Source organism: Mustela nigripes, chromosome 17, assembly GCF_022355385.1.
Source record: "Mustela nigripes isolate SB6536 chromosome 17, MUSNIG.SB6536, whole genome shotgun sequence".
NCBI lineage: Eukaryota > Metazoa > Chordata > Mammalia > Carnivora > Mustelidae > Mustela > Mustela nigripes.
Window position 1 is genome coordinate 48,459,968 of NC_081573.1, and position 21,696 is coordinate 48,481,663.

Consider the following 21,696-nt stretch of genomic DNA (forward strand, 5'->3'; position numbering starts at 1 on the left):
TCCTTCAGAGTTCCTTCTTTGAGCACAAGGAAACACATACTGTGGCTAGTGTCAGCTTAGTCACTGCTGAGACACAGGGTGGTGATTGCTAAGAATTTAGGTTTGTGAAGTGCCTTCCCTGAGATGCCACGAGCTTTGCAAGAGTATTTAGTAACAATGGATACTAAGATTTACTCTTTGCTTCTGTGGTTTGAAGAAGCTAGTCTTTGTGGGTTTGATTCTTTAAGATGGAATATTAATTTTTAAAAATGCTAAAGATCTGTGTATATTGTGTCATTTTCATATATTCATAACTGAGAACTGACTTCTCAGTTTTCATTTCCATAATTTTCTCATGTTCCATACTTTTTAAAAAGATCTATTTATTTTAGAGAGAAAGAAAGAGAGCCTGTGAGCATGGGGAGAGGCAGAGAGAGAGAGAGAGAGAGAGAGAGAGACGGAGAAGAGCAGACTCCCTGCTGAGCACGGAACCTGATCCCACGATGCTGACATCATGACTTGAGCTGAAAGGGAGTCAGGCAATTAACCGACTGAGCCAACCAGGCACCTCTTAATACAATTTTCTTTTAAGGGCAAAGAGAGTTGTTCTCTTAAAACTACACAATTTGATCATGTTCTACTCCTCTCTAGAAGCTCCCTTTCAGGGTTATCTTCAGATTAGAATGTCTGAAAGTATGCATCAAGGCTTTCCAGCATTAATCTAGCTTACTTACCATTCCCTCTCCCAAACCCACCCTTTGTTTCTATCTATTAAGGGAAGTTTATCCTTTGGAAATTGTACCCTTCTCTCTGAAGCATAAGATTCACATTCTCGGGGCACCTGGGTGGCTCAGTGGGTTAAAGCCTCTGCCTTCGGCTCAGGTCATGGTCCCAGCATCCTGGGATCGAGTCCCACATCAGGCTCTCTGCTCAGCAGGGAGCCTGCTTCCCTTCCTCTCTCTGCCTGCCTCTCTACCTACTTGTGATCTCTGTCTATCAAATAAATAAATAAAATCTTAAAAAAAAAAAAAAGATTCACATTCTCTGTGAAGTCTTTCTTGATAAACCTCATTTAGTTTGGTGTCAGCCCCTCACTGTCCTAACCGCCCCTCAGCATCCATGTTTACAGACCTCTCCAGCATTTGAAATTTATTCTGCATGTTTTATGAGTCTGTTAATATGTAATTGTATACTTTCATTAACCTATTTTTTTTTCTTCTGACTCACCTTTTCAACTAGCCACCCCCTCAAGGAAGGCATTTGGTATCTTTTGAGCCTTTAATAAGCTACATATAATGACCCCATAGGTAAAGAGGAGCATGCATATCATCAGGGCAGATCAGGGAAGCCAGTTAGAATGGTGAACTGGAAAAAGACATCAAGAAAGTAGGTAAGGATAGAAGACAGAAAGATACTGCCCTGTATTGAGACCATCTGGTTACATGCTTATAAGTGGGTAACTGACAGGATCTTTCCCCTGAGGAGTATACTAAGGTCTTCCAGCAGCAAGGTGGTATACACATGCCTTGGATTAGGATACAATGACCAGTTCTTTAAAAGGAAGCAGTGGTCTTCAGCCCAATTTCAAACGCCTCCACTGATTCACTGACTGTCCAATTGTGAACATCTACCTTGATTCCCCAGTGTTTAATTCTATTTGCAAAATAGGTATTTTCAATTTTTTCACTCACTTTCTAACTGATCTCATCCAGCTCAATAGCTTTAAATACTTCTCTCTTGAATTTGAGACTCATAGACCTATTCACTTACACCATGTCTTCATTTGGATGTGTCTCTTGGGCATCTTAGACTTAATATAGCCAAAACCAAACCTTGATTCTCACCCCCTCAAGCTGCCTCCACCCTATTTCAGTAAATGGCAATTTCATCCTTCCAAAAACCCTGACTTTGACTTGTACCTCACACTTCATTTCCAATCTATCATCAATTCTGTTGCTCTACCTTCAAAATATATCTAGAATACAACTATTTCCCACCAACCCCCCACACACTATCTTGGTCTAGGCCTACATTATCTCCCACCCAGATTATCACAACAGTTTCTTAACTGTTCCCCTGGCTTCCATTCTCAACTCCTTATAGCCTGTCTATAAAGAAGCTAGCCTGCTCACTTCAAAAGGAAAGCCATGCCATGTCACACCTTTACTTAAAATCCTCCACTGACTTCTCATTCTAAATAAGAACCAAAGTTCCTCATATGGAATTCAAAGCTCACTAGTTTTATTATACATCGCTTTGATCTCATCTTCTAACACACTCCCCCTTGTTTATTCAGCTCCAGCCACAAAGGGCTCCTTCCTGTCCCTGTCAACCACTTTACCTAATTAGCATTCTATCCCACCATCACTCGTCACCAATCCTGCTTTATTTTCTAAAGAGCACCCACCATTACATAACATATTTATTTTTCATCTTGTTCCACCAGAATGCAAACTCCGTGACAGCAGAGGTGTTGTCTGTTCTGTTCATTGCTTTCCCCCAATACCTAGAACAGTGCTCCTCTATGTAGCAGTAATGATTTCTAGGTATGAAATTCAAAGGATTTTTCACTTCATTGGAGACAAGCAAGCAAACAAAAACCTATTTTGGTTGCTCAGACGATCTTAAAATAACCAAAATACTTCTAGAATGAAGCTAGATTCCACAGCATCTATCAGGAATTACAACTGTAGGAAATGATGAATGACAATGTTCAAATATGCAAGCCTTTCAGATGCATCAGAATCACAAGAACATGGCAAGAATCACGTGCCCAATTAAATGAATATTCTTGGTACATATTCACCAGCTTGTAAACAGATGTTGACCCTGAGCAGACTGTCCTGATGACTCTGCTAGGAAGAAAGGAGTGACATCACTGGAGAACCTCAAGGCATATGCTCAGGCAGGTGACACACACGCACACACCGCCTAGGCTGTCATTGCTGAAATCCATGCTGACTGCCAAAGAAACCTGTCTTATGACCAACTCTCAGGGGAATTCTCCCAGCCTGACGATCACCTCTAACTCCTCTGCAGTTAAGGTTATGGGGTCTCTTTGTGATCAGGGCTATGTTACGCTCCTCAAATGCATATTTGTGATACCTTTTCTTGTTTAGTCAAATACTTAATCATGAAAAAAGGAAGGAAAGAGAATTTGTTTAAATTCAGTTTCTAGGTCCAAGGCAACCTATTACGGCTGTCTCCAATACTGAACCCCCGCTTGTCATCAGTACTTCTCTCCACAGTCCCCTCAAGTTACTCTCTGTATTGTGCCCCCAACCTATTACCACCCTAAACAATACTCCCCAAACTGTCAATGCCCCAAACAGATTCCTTCTGCCATCACCAACCCCCAGAGACCCCTCTTCTGTCATTCATACCTCCAGAATTCCCGTCGCACCGAGACTTCCCTTAAGAAAGTCCACTATGAAAGAGCTATCCTATCAGCCATACCCCCAAACTCCTCTTCCTGTTACCAACGTCCACCGAGCCCCCAATCCTGTTACCAGCTCCCGACAACATCCCCTTCCCAGTCACCAAAACCCTCAAAGACAGCCCTGTAGTGAACGTCATCATCCCCACTTCTCCGCGGTAGCCCCTCTTGGAGCCGTCTCCTGCCCCGCCCCTTTACGCGTGGCCCCGCCCCCCGGCGCGCGGCCCAGTGAAAGGCGCCGGAAGCCCCGCCCCCGGCCGGTTGCTAGGCGCCGGCAGCCGGAAGTCCCGCCTGTCGTGTAGTCGCCGCCGCCGCCGCCGCTGCTGTCGTTGTTGTTGTGGTTGGTTCGCTGAGCTCCGCGGCTCCGAGAGCCGGCTGCATCCCTTCCCAGCCGCCGCCATGAAGTGGATGTTCAAGGAGGACCACTCGCTGGGTAAGGGCTCCCTGAGAGACCGGGTGGTGGGGGGTCAGGACGGTGGGTGGGCCCCCTCCCCCACTCGGGCCGCCTTGGGCTGGGCCGGGAGGGGCGGATGCCGCGCTCCGGCCTCGGGTCGCTGAGGCCTCGGCGCCCCAGGCGGCTGCCCACGGATCTTGTCCCGCCCTTCGCCCTTCTGCCGGGAAGCGGGGGCCGAGGGCCGAGGCCGCTGAGACTCCGAACAAGGGCCCCGGGGCGTGCGCAGGTCGCTGGGGGAGGAGGGTTGGGGACCCGGGAACCTGAGGTCGGGCAGGAGCGACCATCAGCCGGTCTGTGTCTCCCACAGAACACAGATGTGTGGAATCTGCGAAGATCCGAGCGAAATATCCCGACCGGGTTCCGGTGAGTGCACTCCCCGCCCCCTCACCTCGCTGTCACCCCGTCGTTTAGGACTCGTGATAAGGCCCTGGGCCATTCAACAGTTGACAAGTTGAGGTTCCAGTCCCAGTTACCGTAGCAGACAGGCCAGACTGGGTTAGAGGTCTTCCGGGTCCGTGGCGTGAGGGGCTTGAGCTGGTGCTGTTCAGGGTGTCTCAGTGCTGAATCTCCTGATCTAGGCCAGCGAGCTGTCTGCAGCCTCTGTGCTCCCTCGCCAATTATGTAAGGAACGATGTTCTAGGACAGGGCAACAGGTCACTGCCACTTTTGGGAACAATCGTGGAGGAAGACTGTCACTTTGGTCTTAGAAGTGGTACTTTAGTCTCAGGACACTCATCCTTAACTTTGAGCCTCTATCTTTGCTTGACTTCTGGCTTCCTTTCCTCACCAAAAAATCTGAGAAGCCTCTGAGAAGCCTTTCTCTCATTTCTCCTTAATCAGTAATAAGTATGGTCCTATATTTCTTCTGTGGTAGGGGGTAAGTTTCTGTAATCCTTAACTGATTTTTAAAGGACATCCATGCCTGTCATTGTAGCTCATTGTTTGAACAATTCTTTTGAGGAGGGGTCAGGAGGGACACATTTGAAACCTAGTTCAGGGAGAAGCAACAGGCCAAATGAGGAGCTTGGTTCTTGGCTGTCTGGGATTGCCACTCATTCCTATTAGGCCATCCTTTCCCGTTTCCTGTGTTCCTTGGGGTCTTCTCCTCTGGTGTGAAGGCAGATCCATTCTGGGGTCCTGGAGTAACTGGCTGTAGATGAAACCGTTACCAGATAGTCTCAGTTCTGCCCGGACTAAATGTTGAAAAGCTTTGTAGTAAGGGCTGTGTTTCTCTTATGCTTGCTGAGATCCAGGATGATAAACATAATTGACCACAGAAAAGCACTTTCTGTTTCTGTATCATACGTTTATGACAGTTCTTAACCTCCAGAGTTCAGAGTTTGTGGTTTATTAAATCAGGGGCCTATTTTCCAGTGTTGTGCAGTTTCCCACCCACCTCCTTGCCCACATACTATTCATCAGCTCCCTGACAAGGCAAGGCTAGAAGAACGCAGGGCCAGAGCCTCACGTTAGAAATCCAGTCCTGATCTCTCTTTGCTTTCCTAGGTGATTGTGGAAAAAGTCTCAGGCTCTCAGATTGTTGACATTGACAAACGGAAGTATCTGGTTCCATCTGACATCACTGTGGCTCAGTTCATGTGGATCATCAGGAAAAGGATCCAGCTTCCTTCTGAAAAGGCAATCTTCCTGTTTGTGGATAAGACAGTCCCACAGTCCAGGTGAGAGGTGTTTACTGGCATTGGCCATCTGCTTGGCTGTTTACAGAACTCTACATTTTGGAGGTCAGAAAACTCTTAGAGATCCTGACTGAAAGTCTGGATTTTGTGCTCCCTGACATGAGGAGTTCAAGGAAAATGAAAAAGGGCTGTAGTGCGTGGGAATGTACTTTGGATCAAGAAAATAGAACAAGGTTGGACTTTAAAAAAAAAGAAAAACCTGAAATCTAGCCTCAGACCCTCACGAATCCTTTAAAACAGTGGAGGATTTACTTAGGCTTAAGCCATCAGTAGAACTGAAACCTAAAATGAGGTTTTCTTCAAATGACCCATGAAATAAGTCCTGCCATTCTCCACTGGGAGCCTGTGGGCCCTGCTGAGGCGCAGCTCCAGTTAATCACCCTGCTGCTGGCTTTCCGGACCTAGTTCTGTGCCCCTGTGCAAGCCCATAGCTGCCTGATCTTCAGGTATGCTGGAATGGCTACTGTCCAGCAAAAATTCCCCCAGGTCTCTTTATAGACTTACACTCCCTCGTCCCACCTGCTCCGACTGTCAGAGTCATTGGCCCCCGCCTTGCTCTAGCTGTTGTGCTGCCTGGAAGGTTTCTTTGGGATAACTTGGGGCCTGAATCTAGGCAGGGGCATTACACTTCTCTCCTTCTGTGTAGTTGACAACCCAGCTCTGGTCCCCTGTGGGAAAAAGAAAATGGCCTGGCTCCTTCCGGATTCCTGGTGAGTCCTTGGCTATTACTGGTTGAGTACTAGCCTCTGAGCCAGATGTCAGGCCCTCTCCCCTGAGTGTGAGTTTCTGGCTGCTTCTCATCTTAGAGACCCAAAACTAAGCCTAATTTGTTACCCCTCCAAAGTAGTACTTCTAAAAGCTAAGACTTTCAGAATCCCAGGGAACGAGGCCCATATGGCCAAAATATGTTTCCTTTGAAAACCCTTGAAAGGTGTAAGCCAAATTCCAGTCCTTTTCTTATGAAAAGTAGAGAGCTCTGGCTATTTTTTCGTCTGATTTTTGCTTTCCCAGTCTCAACTACATCCATTTCCTGTGTTTGGCAGAGAAGCAGGTTAGGGAAGAAATGAAATGCTCTGCCTGAGGAGGTAGGCCTTGGCCCTGACTGCTAGGTGCTGTTGGCCTACTACAGCTATAGTTTGGGAAGCTGCGGTGTTGGCAGAGGCAGTCTTGCCGCCTGTTGGAGCTCTTCCAGCTTTCCTTCCTGGGCCTGTAGGCTTCGTGGTGCTGGGTGCACTTTTCATCAGAGTTGGAAGCCGTGGGCATCTGTGGTCACACTCAGCTTCTCTCAAGGTGGTGGGGAAGTAAGTCCTCACTCCTTCACCCTGCTTCTGCAGAGTCTTGGCGACCCTGTTTTTCCTCCTTCCTGGAGGTGGCGTCTCAGTAGAGGAAGTAGGTGACTGACCTGTGGCATTGAATTTATTTTATCAATTCTGATCCCATGATACTTCTTAAAAGGAAGGCTTTTGGAGACATTGTTACTCTGATGGCTCCATGTTAATCTAGCAATTAAAATGGCTGCAGATTAGCGACTGCCCCCTCCCTCCATTATCCCTGAGCTATAAATAGAATTGGAAAGGAAAGTGATTGTCAGGGCAGCAGAGGCTGCTTCCTTTTCTCTCCCAGTCCCCTTTGCCTTTCCAGGCTGGTAAGAATCAACTCTAAAGCAGATGACACCAGTGACCCAAGTCAGGTTTTCAGAGAATGACTAACCAGGCTTCCTCTGCCCAGGTCTTTGACCTCAGTTAATGGCTTTCTTTCCCACACTTAATGCAGCAGTTTGGTTTTATTAAGAAAAATGGTTTCTAAACAAAAGTGGTGTGTGACATCATTGGGCTTTATGCAAATGCTGATCACCTGACAGCAGCACACACACAATCACACAGGGTCTCCCTTGAAAGCTGGTGTGTGACTCAACCCTGCCTTCTGCTCCCCAAGGCACTTCAGCAGCAGCCTCTTCTCAGCTCCTTCCAGCCTCCTTAGGGAGGTGTGGGGCCTCCTTTAACCTTCCACCAGGGCTTGCAGCCTTAGGAGAGTCTGGGGACACCGGAGTTGGGAAAGGGTGAATCCAGGCCTGCTGGAGGCCTCTCCCATCCTGTGACAGACAGAGCTGCGGGAGGCTCACGTGTGAGGTGGAGGCGAAGCAGAGGTAACTTCAGTTATTCTTGCCTTGCAGTGGAACTTTGGGAGAGTGTTCTGGAGCACAAGTGATTATCATGTAAAAATGTGGTGGTGATCGTTTAGTGAGTATTAAATACTGATTCTAGAAATAGAGACCAAGGCAAGTCCCTGAGAGTTTTACTTCCTAAATTCTTTCTGAGTTCTATTTTTTTTAGAGCAGGGCTGGGGGAGGGAATCTTACTCAGCTCCCTTTTCCCATTTAGCATTGGAAAGCTGAATTCTCTGCCTAGGTTCCTGTATCCAGAATCAGCCCCAAAACAAAAGAATTGTGTCTTGGTGCAGACCGAGCTCGAGAAAGAGTATCAGTGTACAAGCTTCCCAGTCATGGCATTAGGGGAGAACCCAGACCTGGCAATGGTATCTACGTTTTGGTCTTTGTTTAGAACACAGAGGATTCTTGTTGATCCCCATTTAAAATAGAAACAGTAGTATGTTATTAAGTAAAATATCTCTAAGATGTGATAATTTGGGAATGTTAGTTACATTTGGAAACCGGTTTGTTTAATATTGTGGTGCTTAGTTGCTGCTTCGATTTTAAAGAGCTAATAAGTAAAAGTTGTGACATCTTACAGTCCATCCTTTATTTAGAAATGTGCTTAGGTTAAGCACTTTTGATCATTTCTAGGTAAATATCTCTTCAAAGATTTATTCCCGCAGTAACAGAATAGGGTTTATTTATATCCGAGAAAAATCTGACGGAAGGAAGAGCCAGTAGTTAATTTTTATTTTTCAGAATGTTGGGAGCCTTTCTGGCTACATGACCTCTCACTTCGAGGTGGTTGCCTTTCCAGGGTCCACGGCAGTGGCCGTTGTCCTCCCACCTCACCCCTGCTGTCCTCCCCATCCTCCCCTGCTGGAAAGAGAGAAGTCCAGGTCCAGTGGAAGCACGTGGGCACCAAAGCAGATGGGTGTCCAGGTGTGTGCCTGTCGGGCCAGCCAATTCCTGAGTCAGGCTGGAGCCCACGGCTTTCATGACCTAACCTTGGTCAGGGGCCGGGGAGGTTCTACAGGGCTTAGGCACCCACACACTTCTATGTCGGCTGCCCCCACGCATGTGCTCTCGAGTAGCTTAAAGCCAGTGTTTGCCCTCAGTAGCACGGCCGTTCCTGGATGGGGACCCTTCTGAAAGGTGCCGTTATTATTGGCTGGTTTGTCTGAATCTGGGTGACTCCGAATGGAGGGGTGAGTGACCATTTTTGCCGTCAGTTTAGGTTCATTGGACTCGGTTCTTCAGGGTCCCGCCACACCTGAGATTGGTTCCGTGGCTTGACTCTGCCATTGGCTTTTCCCATCTCTTTCCTCATCAGACTCTCGAGTGTGGAAGGTGGCGGGCCTCCTGGTGCTCAGCCGCACCCTTCCAGGGTGAGTGGCTGTCCTTGCTGATGTCACAGTGGTGAGCTTTAGGGTCTGAGGTCATCTCTGTGTGTCTTCCTTAGCCAGTAACTTGGGCGGGATGCTGTGGAGGTGCAGCGTGGCCTGCAAGTTGTCGGGCCATCTCGCAGGCCTGTGCTGCCTTGCCCGACGGGCGCGTCAGAGCCGCCGGTACGAGCATCCTCGGGCATCCCGGCCGCAGCCTGCCCAGCGCTGCGGGGCTCGGGCTCTGTGGCCTCTGAGACGGAGGAAGCTCCTCAGAGGCTTGTGGAACTTGTCCTAAATGGACAGGCCAGCCTCCTGTTGGGAGACTGTCTGCTGACTGGGGTTGCGTTTTGTCCCCCTGCACTTAACATTTAACTCTTTAACGGGACTCAAAATGTAAACTGTGTTTGCGGCCAGCTCTATTTGGCTCCAGACCAAATTATTTGGCTTTGTATGTGTGCGGCCCGATCCTCTAAGAGCTATTTTGAAGTCATACCGTAAGGTGTCTCGGTGTTCTCCTGTGGCACTCAGTGGCTCTCAGAATCGGGCATTCGGTCCCGGGCCGCTGAATGGAGTGTGTGGCAGCTGCCCGCCGTGAGTGTCGTCACTTTCCAAGTGCCTGCCCCAGGGCTGTCCTCCGCGTGTAACACCCGGTGCTGCTGCCAGCCGAGTCAGGTTTCCGACGAGGCTGCGTGACAGAAAAGGAGAACAGCAAGAGGACTCTTAGAGTCATAGCACAACCAGCCGTTTGTCCCGTTACAGGAGCTGAAGGAGCGAGTTGTGAGACGCGGAGGCTGGCAGCGGCTGCCTTCCTCGGGCATCTGTTACAAATGTAGAATCTCGGGCTCCGCTCTGACCTCCCGAATCCAGAGAGGCGCTGGGAGCAGACGCGCGAGTGATTTCGGGCGCGCGTGTGCGTGTGTGTGCGTGTGTGTGAGCAGCTCTTTCTCAGGCGATCTGTGCAGAAGGTACAGGATGCCGACGTGAGGGTAGTAGGACAGATCTGCGTGTTCACTTGGAGGCGGCATGGCTGAGTGCGAAGCACGTGTCCTCGCGTGAATCATGTAACTTCCCTGTGTGTCATTTTTCTTATTGTCTCACTTCTGTTCTCTGTAAACTGTGGCTTGTGATCCCTGTGAGGGTGATGTTGCCTCCGAAGACTGCCGTGAGGATAAAAAGAATAAACTCAGAACAGTGCTTGGCACATAAGTGCTGTTATAGTTCGGAGGGTTATGATCCGCCTCTGCAGCAGCTGGGGCACAGGTTAAACAAATGTATAAGCTCAAGTTTTACTTAAAAGACATTGCAGTTTTGAGACAGGCAGGAGCGACAGCCACATGGTGACCGGCGTCCGCTCGCACAGTCTCCAGGCCTGCCCTAGGCAGCCGGGGGCCCTTGTTCACCACAGGCCGAGTCTGGGGTGGGCCGCCGGTATTTACATAGATCCTCAGGTATTTCCTTTTTTTTTTTTTTCCCCCTAAGATTTTATTTATTTATTTGAGAGAGAGGGGGAGAGAATCTGAACCAGACTCCCCAGTGAGTACAGAGCCCGGCATGGGGCTCGATCCCATGACCATGAGATCATGGCCTGAGCCAAAACCAAGACTCGGACGCTCAGCCAGCTGAGCCACCCAGCCGAGCCACCCAGCCACCCCTCCTCAAGTATTTCTAATTCAGCAGTGGGATTTGGATATGCACTGGGGCTTCTGTCTTGCTAGGAACGGAGCATACTTAGTCTGTCGGGTAGAACCAGATGTGACATTGGTATCAATCGGTGTCTGCCTTTGAGTTGCACGAGTTGCACGGTCTTTTTACTTTGCCTCTAAATCCCTCTGGGAATGAGTGGCCTTGAGGAGATGGTGGCAGAGGTGCTCACCAAGATCATCCTGGACATGTGGATGGATGAGGTGGGCTCTGAGAGCTGTGTAGTAGCTGTGGCGGTTTTCCCTGTCCCCTCACCCCGAGGCAGCTCCGAGAAAAGCGGGAGTCCTGGGGCATTCCCAGCCAGCCGGGTGATGGTCTTGAGAGAGGCGGCTACGTGTCAAGCCTTTGGCTGGTCGCTGGCTCCTCACGGCACTTGCCAATCACATGGCTCTTTTGAGCACGGCAGACACACGGAAGACAGATGGGGAGCCTGACTGGCTCAGTCAGGTAGAGCCTGCAAATCTTGATCTCAGGATCCTGAGTTTAAGCCCCATGTTGCTTGCTTAACATAAGAAAAGCAAATACATTAAAAAGACAAGCACGGCTCCCTCTGGTAGAGAGACTGTTTTTTCCACCTCGCTTCACCTGGAATCATCTTGGGCAGTTTAAAAACCTACTGATGCCTGGGCTTGAGCCTGGAGATGTCGCAGAGCTCCCCTGTGATTCTGTTGTAGAGCTGAGGCTGGGGCTCACTGCTCTCGGGGGCCTCATGCGGGGGCTTCCTCCCTCTATCCACCGTCCCTCAAGTCCTCGTGTGCTCCAGGGCAGTGCTGTTGAGAAATGGTGCATGAGCCACATTTGTAATTTAAAATGTGTTCTAGTGCCTTAAAAAGGAAACAGGTGAAGTGAATTATAATATATTTTATGTATCCAGTATATCCAAAATGTCATTTCAACATATAATAAAAATTGAGATTTTTACATCCTTTTTTTCCCAGGCGGCTTGAAATCTTATGTATGTTTCACACGATGTTGTTACACAATGTAACAACACATTCCAGTTCAGACGGGTCTGAGCTTGCCGCCTGGAGCTAGCGGCTACGGTACCGGACAGCCAGACTGCAGGACATTTCCCTCCTCGCAGAAGTAGCGCGTGTAGACAGTCCCGGGCCAGGGCGCCCTTATTTTACACATCCCAGGTTAGAGCTCGGGAGCACCGTGTTAGTTACCAGATGCTGGTGACAGGTCATTTGTATTCAGACTCATCCGCCCTCATGTTGTTACTTAAGAATTCTCATCTGCCCACACAGCCAGCCGGGCCAAGCTGGCAGTTGGGCAGGAAGAACAGGAAAGGAAAACCCCCCCTTGCTCCGTGCGGCCCGTGTCCCCGTTTACATGGAGGTCTACGCAGCCCGCCAGGAGCTCGCCAGCAGAGTGGGGCAGTCCCAGTTGTACCAGCTTGCGGCCCTACTCTCCTCTGTCACCCCCTGGCCCTCGTTTTACTGAGTCCTGCTTATAAGCTGCTGTTGTGGCCTGTGCAGCTAGTGACCTGTGCCGTCTTTGGCTGGCTGTCAGACTGCTGTCTTACTGGTTCTCGGTGACCCCACGTGCGGAGGGCACACTGACGTTCAGCACACATCTGTGCCGCCTGCTGTTCTGACGTTCAGCACACATCTGTGCCGCCTGCTGTTCTCATAGTGCAGTCACGTGGCCACAGCTCTCCTGGGCTTCCCCGTGGTTCTAGTCTTAACTCTGGAGCCTGTACAACTCAGATCCATGGCAGAGAACTAGATTAGGTCTCCTGTACGGCATGCATTCTGTTTTACCGCTTAGGAAAACCAGCTTTCCTGCCCACACATGTTTAGTTTCAGCAATTATCTATTTCTGGAGGGTTCTTAGGAGTTTTGGGCAGGGTTTCTTTGGATCCCAGATACAATCAGGGCTTTCTGCATTACATTTGAGGAAAATAACTTCTCTTTGATGGCACTGATGCTGATCGCAGGGGCATGAGGGTTTTGGTGGGGGAGCTTCCACAAGATTGAACCCACTAATATTGATCATGTTAGGTACAGATTTTAAACCTTCACATAAGGAGGAGAAGCAAGCCCCATGTAGTTTCTTTATCTTGGTCCTTCACCCATGCAGGGATGGGCCTCTTAGGCTCTTAATTTTGCTTAGGTTTTATCTCCTGCCCTTGGCATCCAGAGAGCATTCAGGTGCTAACCAGGCAAGCCCACTCAAGGAGCCAGCACTGGCCTCTGAAGGAAGAATTAGGTGTGTGTGTGTGTGTGTGTGTGTGCGTGCGCGCGCAGTGCACGGCCTTGCCGCAGGGCAGGAGGGTGGAGATTTGATTCTAGTCTTATTTACTGATTGCCAGGAGCCTAATTTATTTTAATCTTTCCTGGCTCCATTTCCTTTCGGTAATGGATTGTTGGCGCACAGCAGTGCTGAGATTGGAATTACTTTCACTTTCGTGATCTACCACCCAGGCAGAGTAACTGGTTCCAGCGGTCGCGGTCTGTCCCTTATCCTCAGGTCATCTTTCTTCAAACACCCAGACTCAGAGACCAAACCCAATTCTCAATGTTGTTTTTTCTTTTCTTTCAAGCCTAACTATGGGACAGCTTTACGAGAAGGAAAAAGATGAAGATGGATTCTTGTATGTGGCCTACAGCGGAGAGAACACTTTTGGCTTCTGAGGGCCAGCGCTGGGCTAGGTGCACCGTTCCTGCTTGTGTATCTTGTAAATAGCCGGCCGTTTTCAGTTACCAGACCTCTTCACATAGACCTAAGTAGTGCATTTGTAACTGGATTTATTTCTTAATATATTGGAAGGTTTTGTTTCCTTAGATTAGTAAATTATCATACAGAGTTTTATTTTGAGTTTTCCTTTTTGTGCACTGTCCTCATGGCTGTACCCTCCAGGGAACCTGTTCTCTGAGGATCATTATTTAATGAAGATATTTCCATATTAAAGTGAGGTAGGTGGGGTATTAAAGTGAAAGGGAGGGAGATGATACATTTCTTCTGGATTATGTTTGAAGTGTTGAAGATGGCTAAGTATTAAAAGCACCCAAATTAAATCCTTAGCAATCAGACACTTGCTTCACTAGATTTTGCCAACTGCCAATCATGTTGGACTGAGCTAATCTGTTCCTCTTTCTGAAATATTAAGGTAAATAATTAACAATAAAACTTCCTCTTATAAAGGCATTGCAGTGTGACCATGTCCTTTATTCACTTTCTTCCAGAACGGTCAGAGCAGTGGCTTGGCATCTGCTAGGCCAACAGGAGGGTTTGTGGAGCCCCTGGCTGCACAGCCTGGGACAGGAAGCAGTGATCTGTGTCGTAAGAGAGGCTTTTTTTTTTTTTTTTTTTTAAGATTTTATTTATTTATTTGACAGACAGAGATCACAAGTAGGCAGAGAGGCAGGCAGAGACAGAGGAGGAAGTAGGCTTCCCGCTGAGCAGAGAGCCTGATGTGGGGCTCGATCCCAGGACCTCGGATCATGACCTGAGCCGAAAGCAGAGGCTTTAACCCACTGAGCCACCCAGGTGCCCCTGGGAAACTACTTTAACTAGTATCTTGTTTCTTTCCAGTCTTTATTTTTGGAAGTATAATTAAATGTGAATATATGTCCTTATTTTCTTCTATGATCTCTCTCTGTCAAATAAATAAATAAAATCTTAAAAAAAGAAGAAGAAAACATATATTTATGTATATTGCTTTTTTTCATTTAACAGTATATCCTGCTGACCTTTCCATATCAGTTCATAGGGAAACTTTTTTTTCATTTTCACAGCTAAATGGTATTGTGTTGTGTGAGTATGTTATTACCTACCTAGTACCCAGGCCCCTATTAATGGCCGTTGGGTTATTTGCAGCCTTTCACCATTACGTACAGTGTTGGGATGATAACTGTACACACACAGCCTCTTACTTTCATGTACCTGCACTCTTCATGGGGCTGCTCTCCAAGCCCTCTTCCTAGAAATCACAATTAGATTTTCCCATGCTCACGAGTTTCATGATTTCTCACAAATAAATATGTAGGCTAGCTGGAACACAAATGCATCTAAGAGGAAAACTTAGTTACTTTCCCAAATCTTCCAAAGACAGGCTAGAGCTCTACATAGAGAATCACTAGGTATCACCCCACGATCAACATGTAGTTTAAACGACTCCCTTAAACTCTGTCCTGGGGAAGAAAGATCTTTAGCTTTGTCTTCACCAAATTATAGAAGCAACCTGTCAAGGCCATCCACTGAGGTCAGCTCCCCAACTGGGATCAGAGGAATCACTTGTCATTAAGCATTGTGTTGGTCTTTCCCAAACCTGCCCCAGCAGAATCTGCGGTCTCTTTGCTGGTCGTCTCGAACTAGAAGCAGGTCAAGCTGACCTCTGAGTGAGCAAGGGAAGGGAAAGGAACAAATTCTATGTTGAAGGGAATCTGTTTGCGGCGATAAACACCCAACTCGAGATGGCTTAAGCCCTAAAGAGGCCATTCGCTCAGTTAGTTCACTGGCTTCAGACATAGCTCGCACCAGAAGTCGGTTGATAACATCAAAAGTCTTTCCTCTTGGTTTTGTTTCCCTCTGTGTTGACTTCACTCTCGGGCAGACTCCTCTCATGTGACAGCGGAGTGGCCCCAGCAGTGTAGCAAATCCAGTGGAAGAGCATTTCTTCGGAGGGCAGTGTCAAAAGTCCCCTGGGGGACTCCAGCCTCACTTGAATTACCAAAGAGCCCCTCACCCTTCCTGCCCGAGACAGGGACTGGCGGGAAGGAAAGGTAAAACCCTCCTTAACAGTATGAACAGAAGAGGATTGTAGAGAAATGGGGGAGGGCTAGTTTTCCAAAGGCATTTTGATCTGTTTCTGTTTCACAACCACAAACCCACAAATGCAACTGAACAGAAATAGTAGGGGAAGAGGAAAATAAAGCAAGGGTCACCAAAGCCAGCTGTTTTTCTTTCTTTTAAAAAGTAATTTTTAGGGGTGTCTGGCTGGCTTAGTTCGGAAAGCATGTGACTCTTGATCACTGGGTCGTTGAGTCTGAGCCCCATGTTGGGCATAGAGATTTACTTAAAAATTTTTTAATTAAAAGATAAATTTTTATAGTTTTTATCAAGCTCTCATTGGATAGCAGATGATTTATAAATATTATTAAGATTAGTTTTCAAAAGGTACTCACGAGATATAGGTAATGTAATTCTCATAGCTATACCGCTACCAAGTGACAGCGGAGACACCAGACTTGAGATTTAAGAGGAAAGACAGTTGGCCAGGTGAAATCATGTCATGGTGTTTGTTTTTTCTGTTTACACTGCTGGACAGTGAGGCATAAACAGGAATAAAAACATTAGCTCATCCTCCAGAAGCTTACAGTATGGGGGTAAACCTACACATATATAATTAAAAAAGTGATACTAGAAAGTATTCTTGGGTCAGAGGAGGGAGCAGCTGTTATCTATAAAACAAGCTACTGAGGAAAGCAGCCTTATTTGTAATACCAATAAAAATGGATTTGTCCATCTTGCCTTTAGGATGTAGCATCTGAATGAAGGTTTGAAAAGTTAAAAAAAAAAAAAAAGTAGCATCTAGTTTCCCCTAATTCCAGTCCTTAAAAGACAGTAGCAAAGTTTTACAGATGAATTTTATCAAACTATATAAGGATACCTTAACCCATTCTTAAATTTTCAGAGATTAGAAAATGAATGATCACAAATTGATTTTGACACTGAAATCCAAATGCCAAAACTTCATAAGAGAAAAATTACAGATTGATCTCATTTATCACCACAGAAAAATCCTAAATAAAATACTAGTAAATAAAATTTGGGGGGCGCCTGGGTGGCTCAGTGGGTTAGGCCGCTGCCTTCGGCTTGGGTCGTGATCTCAGGGTCCTGGGATCGAGTCCCGCATGGGGCTCTCTGCTCAGCGGGGAGCCTGCTTCCTCCTCTCTCTCTGCCTGCCTCTCTGCCTACTTGTGATCTCTGTCAAATAAATAAATAAATAATCTTAAAAAAAAAAATAAAATAAAAATTTGCAGTGTGCTAGAACAGTTATGACTGGGGCGGCTGGGTGGCTTAGTCAGTTAAGCTGGGTCATGATCCCAGAGTCCTGGACCTGAGCGCTGCTTTGGGCTTCCTGCTCAGTGGGAAGTCGGCTTCTCCCTCTGACCTTCCCTCCTGCTGTGCTCTCTCACTTACTTACTCACTGTCTCTTAAATAAACAAAACAATCATGACCAGGTAGAATTGAGCTCAAGAATGGGTAGTATATCACCAAAGGCAAGGGAAGGAAGAGCAAAAATGAACTATTGGGACTTCATCAAGCTAAAAAGCTTTTGTACAGCAAAGGAAACAGTCAACAAAACCAAAGAACACCAACGGAATGGGAGAAGATTTTTTTTTTTTAAGATTTTGTCTATTTATTTGACAGAGATCACAGGTAGGCAGAGAGGCAGGCAGAGAGTGAGAGGGGGAAGCAGGCTTACCTCTGAGCAGGGAGCCCGATGCGGGGCTTGATCCCAGGACACTGGGATCATGACCTGAGCCAAAGGCAGAGGCCTCAACCCACTGAGCCACCCAGGCGCCCCTGGGAGAAGATACTTGTACATGACAGGGCTACTATCCAAAAATCCACAAAGAACTTCTCAAACTCAACACCCAAAGAACAAATAATCCAATCAGGAAATGGGCAGAGGACATGAACAGACATTTCTCTAAATAAGATGTCCAAATGGCCAACAGACACGTGAAAAAGTGCTCAATATCACTCAGCATCAGGGAAATACAAATCAAAACCACACTGAGCTACCACCTCACACCAGTCAGAATGGCTAAAAGTAACCAGTCAGGAAATGACAGGTGTTGGCAAGGATGCAAAGAAAGGGGAAACCTCTTACACTTACACTGTTACCCTCTTACCCTCTTGCATACACTGGGAATGCAACCTGGCACAGCCACTCTGGAAAACAGCATGGAGGTTCCTCAAAAAGTTGAAAATAGAGCTACCCTACGACCCAGCAATCACACTACTGGGTATTTACCCTAAAGATACAAATGTAGTGATCCGAAGGGGCACATGTACCCGAATGTTTATAGCAGCAACGTCCACAATAGCCAAACTATGGAACAAGCCCAGATGTCTATCAACACATGGATGGATAAAGATGTGGTAGGGGCTCCTGGGTGGCTCAGTGGGTTAAAGCCTCTGCCTTCGGCTCAGGTCATGATCTCAGGGTCCTGGGATGGAGCCCCGCATCAGGCGCTCTGCTCAGCAGGGAGCCTGCCTCCGCCTCCCCACCCTGCTCTCCCTGCCTCTCTGCCTACTTGTGATCTCTGTCAAATAAATAAATAAAATCTTAAAAAAAAAAAAAAAAAGTCTACCAGGGCTTCTACTCACCATGTCCCGGCATAAAGCCAGCTAATACAGTAAGAGAGGAAAAGTAGATGAGAGGCATAAAAATGAGACAGGACGACTCAAGTGTTCTTATATGTAGACAGTAATTGTCTATACAGAAAAATCCAAGAGAATCTGTAAAACTTCAAACAAATAAAGTTCAGCACGGTTGCTGGGTACCAGAGGAGTTACACATGTGGATGTTGTTTCTACATATCATCTGTAACCAATTAGGGAATAAAATAGGCAAAAAGATCTCCTCAGTTAGAGCAAACATCTATAAGTGGATAGGAATAAATTTCATACGATATTCAAGACCTTCATGGAGAAAATGACAAAACATTATTGAAGGACACGAAAGAAGACCTAAATGAAAGGAGATACACTAATATTCCCAATATCTGAGGATGAGGACACCCAGTATTGTAAAGCTGCATATTGCTGTAGATTAATCTATAATGCAATTCCAATAAAAATACCAGCCAGTTTTGTTTTGTTTTGTGGAATCTGACAACTGATGCTAAACCCATCTAGAAGAGCAAAAGGCCAAGAATAACCAAGAAGTGTTAAGAAAAACAAGCTGGGGAGACTTATCTTAGCAGTAGTTAACTAATTAGACTGTACCATATGGCACAGAGATAGACAAATAAACCGGGAAACAACAGAAGCCCAGAGACAGACGAATGTTTAAAATATAACAGTGACAGCATGAAAAGCAAAAGGGAAAGGATGGACTGGTTAATATCTCGGATTCTTTTTTTTTTTTTTTAAAGATTTTACTTATTTATTTGACAGAGACAGATCACAAGTAGGCAGAGAGGCAGGCAGAGAGAGGAGGAAGCCGGCTCCCCGCTGAGCAGAGAGCCCGATGTTGGGGCTCGATCCCAGGACCCTGGGATCATGACCTGAGCTGAAGGCAGAGGCTTTAACCCACTGAGCCACCCAGGTGCCCCTTAATCTCAGATTCTGTCATTGGCTATATATATGGAAAAAATAGATCCTGGGTCATCGGGCTCAGTCGGGAGAGTGTGCGACTTGATCAAGCTTATGGGTTCAAGGTCCATGTTGGGTATAGTAAATATTTACTTAAATATTTTTTTTAAATAGATCCTCATATTAAAATAGATGACTTAAAGATTTAAGTGTGGAAAAGCAAAACTCTTTTTTAAATATCTAGAAAAGAAATTTAGAATATCTGTGACTTTGGGATAGGCAAGGAGTTCTTAGACAAGAGAAAAAATACAATAGGGGTGCCTGGGTGGCTCAGTCTATTAAGTGTCTGCTTTCGGCTCAGGTCATGATCCCAGAGTCTGGGATTAAGCCCCATGTCCTGCTCACTGCTCAGAGGGGAGTCGTCTTCTCTCTGTCCCTCTGCCCCTCCTCTCCCGCCACTCATACCCTCTCTTTCGCTTGCTCTCTCTTTCAAATAAATCTTAAAAAAAAATACAATAAAGTAAAAAACTGAAACATTTAAGCTAATTACATTTACATTTCTTAATTAAAAAAATGAAAATTTTGCATAAGGAAAAAGGTACTATAACAGAATAGGAGCCACAGATTAGGTGAACACATTGGCAACAGATACACACTTTTTATGAGACTGACGCGCTGCCTACTGCGCTAAGAGGGCGGCATAGATACACACTTTTTAAAAGTATTTATTGGGGCATCTGGGTGTCTCAGTCGGTAGGCGTCTGCCTTCGGCTCAGGTCATGGTCCTGGGGTCCCGGGATCCAGCCCCACATCGGGCTCCTCACACGGTGGGAGGCCTGCTTCTCCCTCTCCCACTCCCCCTGTTTGTGTTCCCTCTCTTGCTGTGTCTCTCTCTGTCAAATAAATAAAATCTTTTAGGGAAAGGTATTTTCCTAAATTTTTAGGAAAAGATTTTATTTATTTGACGCAGAGAGAGAGAGAGAACATGGCAGCGGGGGCGTGATCAGAGGGAGAACCAGACTCCCTGCTCTTGATCCTAGGACTCCAGGATCATGTCCTGTGCTGAAGGCAGACACTTAACCGAATGAGCCACCCCGGCACCCGCAACAGATATAAATTTAAAAAAGAATTCATATCCAGAATAAAGAACTCTCTTTAGAATTTCTCCAATTAGTAAGGTATAACAGCCCAACAGAACGAGAACAACAGAAAATCCTTACTGTTACTTAGGGCCACTGTATACGTTGCACATTGCACCAACTCTAGAGTGTGTTTTCAGACTACAATGTGAATAGTGCCCCCTAGAGTTGTGCAGTGCACAAGCTCTACACTGAAGGATACACTCTTATACTATATGGCTGGTGGCCCTGTGAAAGTGCAAAGGAAAGTAAACTGGGGGATACCATTTCACACTTGTCAAATTGGCCAAATTAAGTTGTAACATTTAAAAATGGTAGGGAAGGGGCGCCTGGGTGGCTCAGTGGGTTAAGCCTCTGCCTTTGGCTCAGGTCATGATCTCAGGGTCCTGGGATGGAGCCCCACATCGGGCTCTCTGCTCAGCAGGGAGCCTGCTTCCTCCTCTCTCTCTCTCTGCCTACTTGTGATCTCTGTATATCAAACGAATAAATAAAATCTTTTATAAAAAATAAAAATGGTAGGAAAGGGGCACCTGGGTGGCTCAGCTGGTTAAGGGTCCGGCTCTTGATCTCAGGTCAGGTCTTGATCTCTAAGTCGTGAGTTTTTTTTTTTAATTAATCTTTTAAAAGATTATTTATTTATTTTTTTTGACAGACAGAGATCACAATTAGGCAGAGAGGCAGGCAGAGAGAAAGAGGAAGGGAGAGAGGAAGGGAAGCAGGCTCCCCGCTGAGCAGAGAGCCTGATGCAGGGCTCGATCCCAGGACCCGGGATGATGATCTGAGCGGAAGGCAGAGGCTTTAACCCACTGAGCCACCCAGGCGCCTCTGGGTCATGAGTTTAAGCCCCATGGTGGGCTCCAGGCTTGGTGGGGCGCTTTGGTGGGCACCTCAGTGGGTTAAAGCCTCTGCCTTTGGCTCAGGTCATGATCCCAGGATCCTGGGATTGAGCCCCGCATTGAGCTCTCTGCTCAGTGGGGAGCCTGTTTCCCCCCTCTCTCTGCCTACTTGTGATATCTGCCTGTCAAATGAATGAATAAAATCTTAAAAAAAAATGGTAGGGAAGATGTGAAATATGTGGAATTCTTATCAAGTGCTTCTGTGGGTGTAAACTGGTAGCATCACATTGGCAAGCAATTTCACAATATCAGATAAAATTTAAAAATACAGATAACCCATGACCTAGCAAATTCCACGTCTAGGTATATACCCTAGAAATATCCCCACCCATGTACAAGAGACATGTCCAAGAATGATCACTGCAACCTTGTTTGCCTGAGCAAAATATCAGAAGCCAGCTAAATGTTCACCAACTGGAGAATGGAGGGGTGATATGCCGTCTATTCATACAAAGGAATACTATACAGCAGGTAAAATGAATGCACGGGAGCTATGGATGGTAAAAGAAATGAATCTCCAAAATGGTGCTGAGGAAGAAAAAAAGCAAGATGCAGAAATTTATTCAGCATATCATTTAAA

At 46.6% G+C, this 21,696-nt stretch overlaps 2 protein-coding genes across 2 annotated transcripts in view; one reads left to right on the forward strand and one right to left on the reverse strand.

The window, feature by feature from the left end:
• Positions 1-3,683: 3,683 nt before the first annotated feature.
• On the forward strand, positions 3,684-13,957 carry GABARAPL2 (GABA type A receptor associated protein like 2). Its single transcript, XM_059381293.1, has 4 exons — positions 3,684-3,848; positions 4,177-4,232; positions 5,376-5,548; positions 13,353-13,957. Exons 1-4 carry the CDS (start codon positions 3,815-3,817, stop codon positions 13,441-13,443), a joined length of 354 nt encoding a protein of 117 aa, XP_059237276.1. The 5' UTR covers positions 3,684-3,814; the 3' UTR covers positions 13,444-13,957.
• The window catches only part of ADAT1 (adenosine deaminase tRNA specific 1), a 50,922-nt gene continuing 35,869 nt past the window's right edge, over positions 6,644-21,696 (reverse strand). The window contains exon 11 of the transcript XR_009400641.1: positions 6,644-9,788. The gene's annotated coding sequence lies outside the window, so the exon portion shown is untranslated. The remainder of the gene's footprint in view (positions 9,789-21,696) is intronic.

Coding starts and splice junctions, on each gene's coding strand:
- GABARAPL2 (XM_059381293.1), top strand. CDS start 3,815: ATGAAGTGGATGTTCAAGGAGGACCACTCGCTGG. Junction 3,849..4,176: donor CAAGGAGGACCACTCGCTGG/GTAAGGGCTCCC, acceptor TGTCTCCCACAG/AACACAGATGTGTGGAATCT. Junction 4,233..5,375: donor AATATCCCGACCGGGTTCCG/GTGAGTGCACTC, acceptor TTGCTTTCCTAG/GTGATTGTGGAAAAAGTCTC.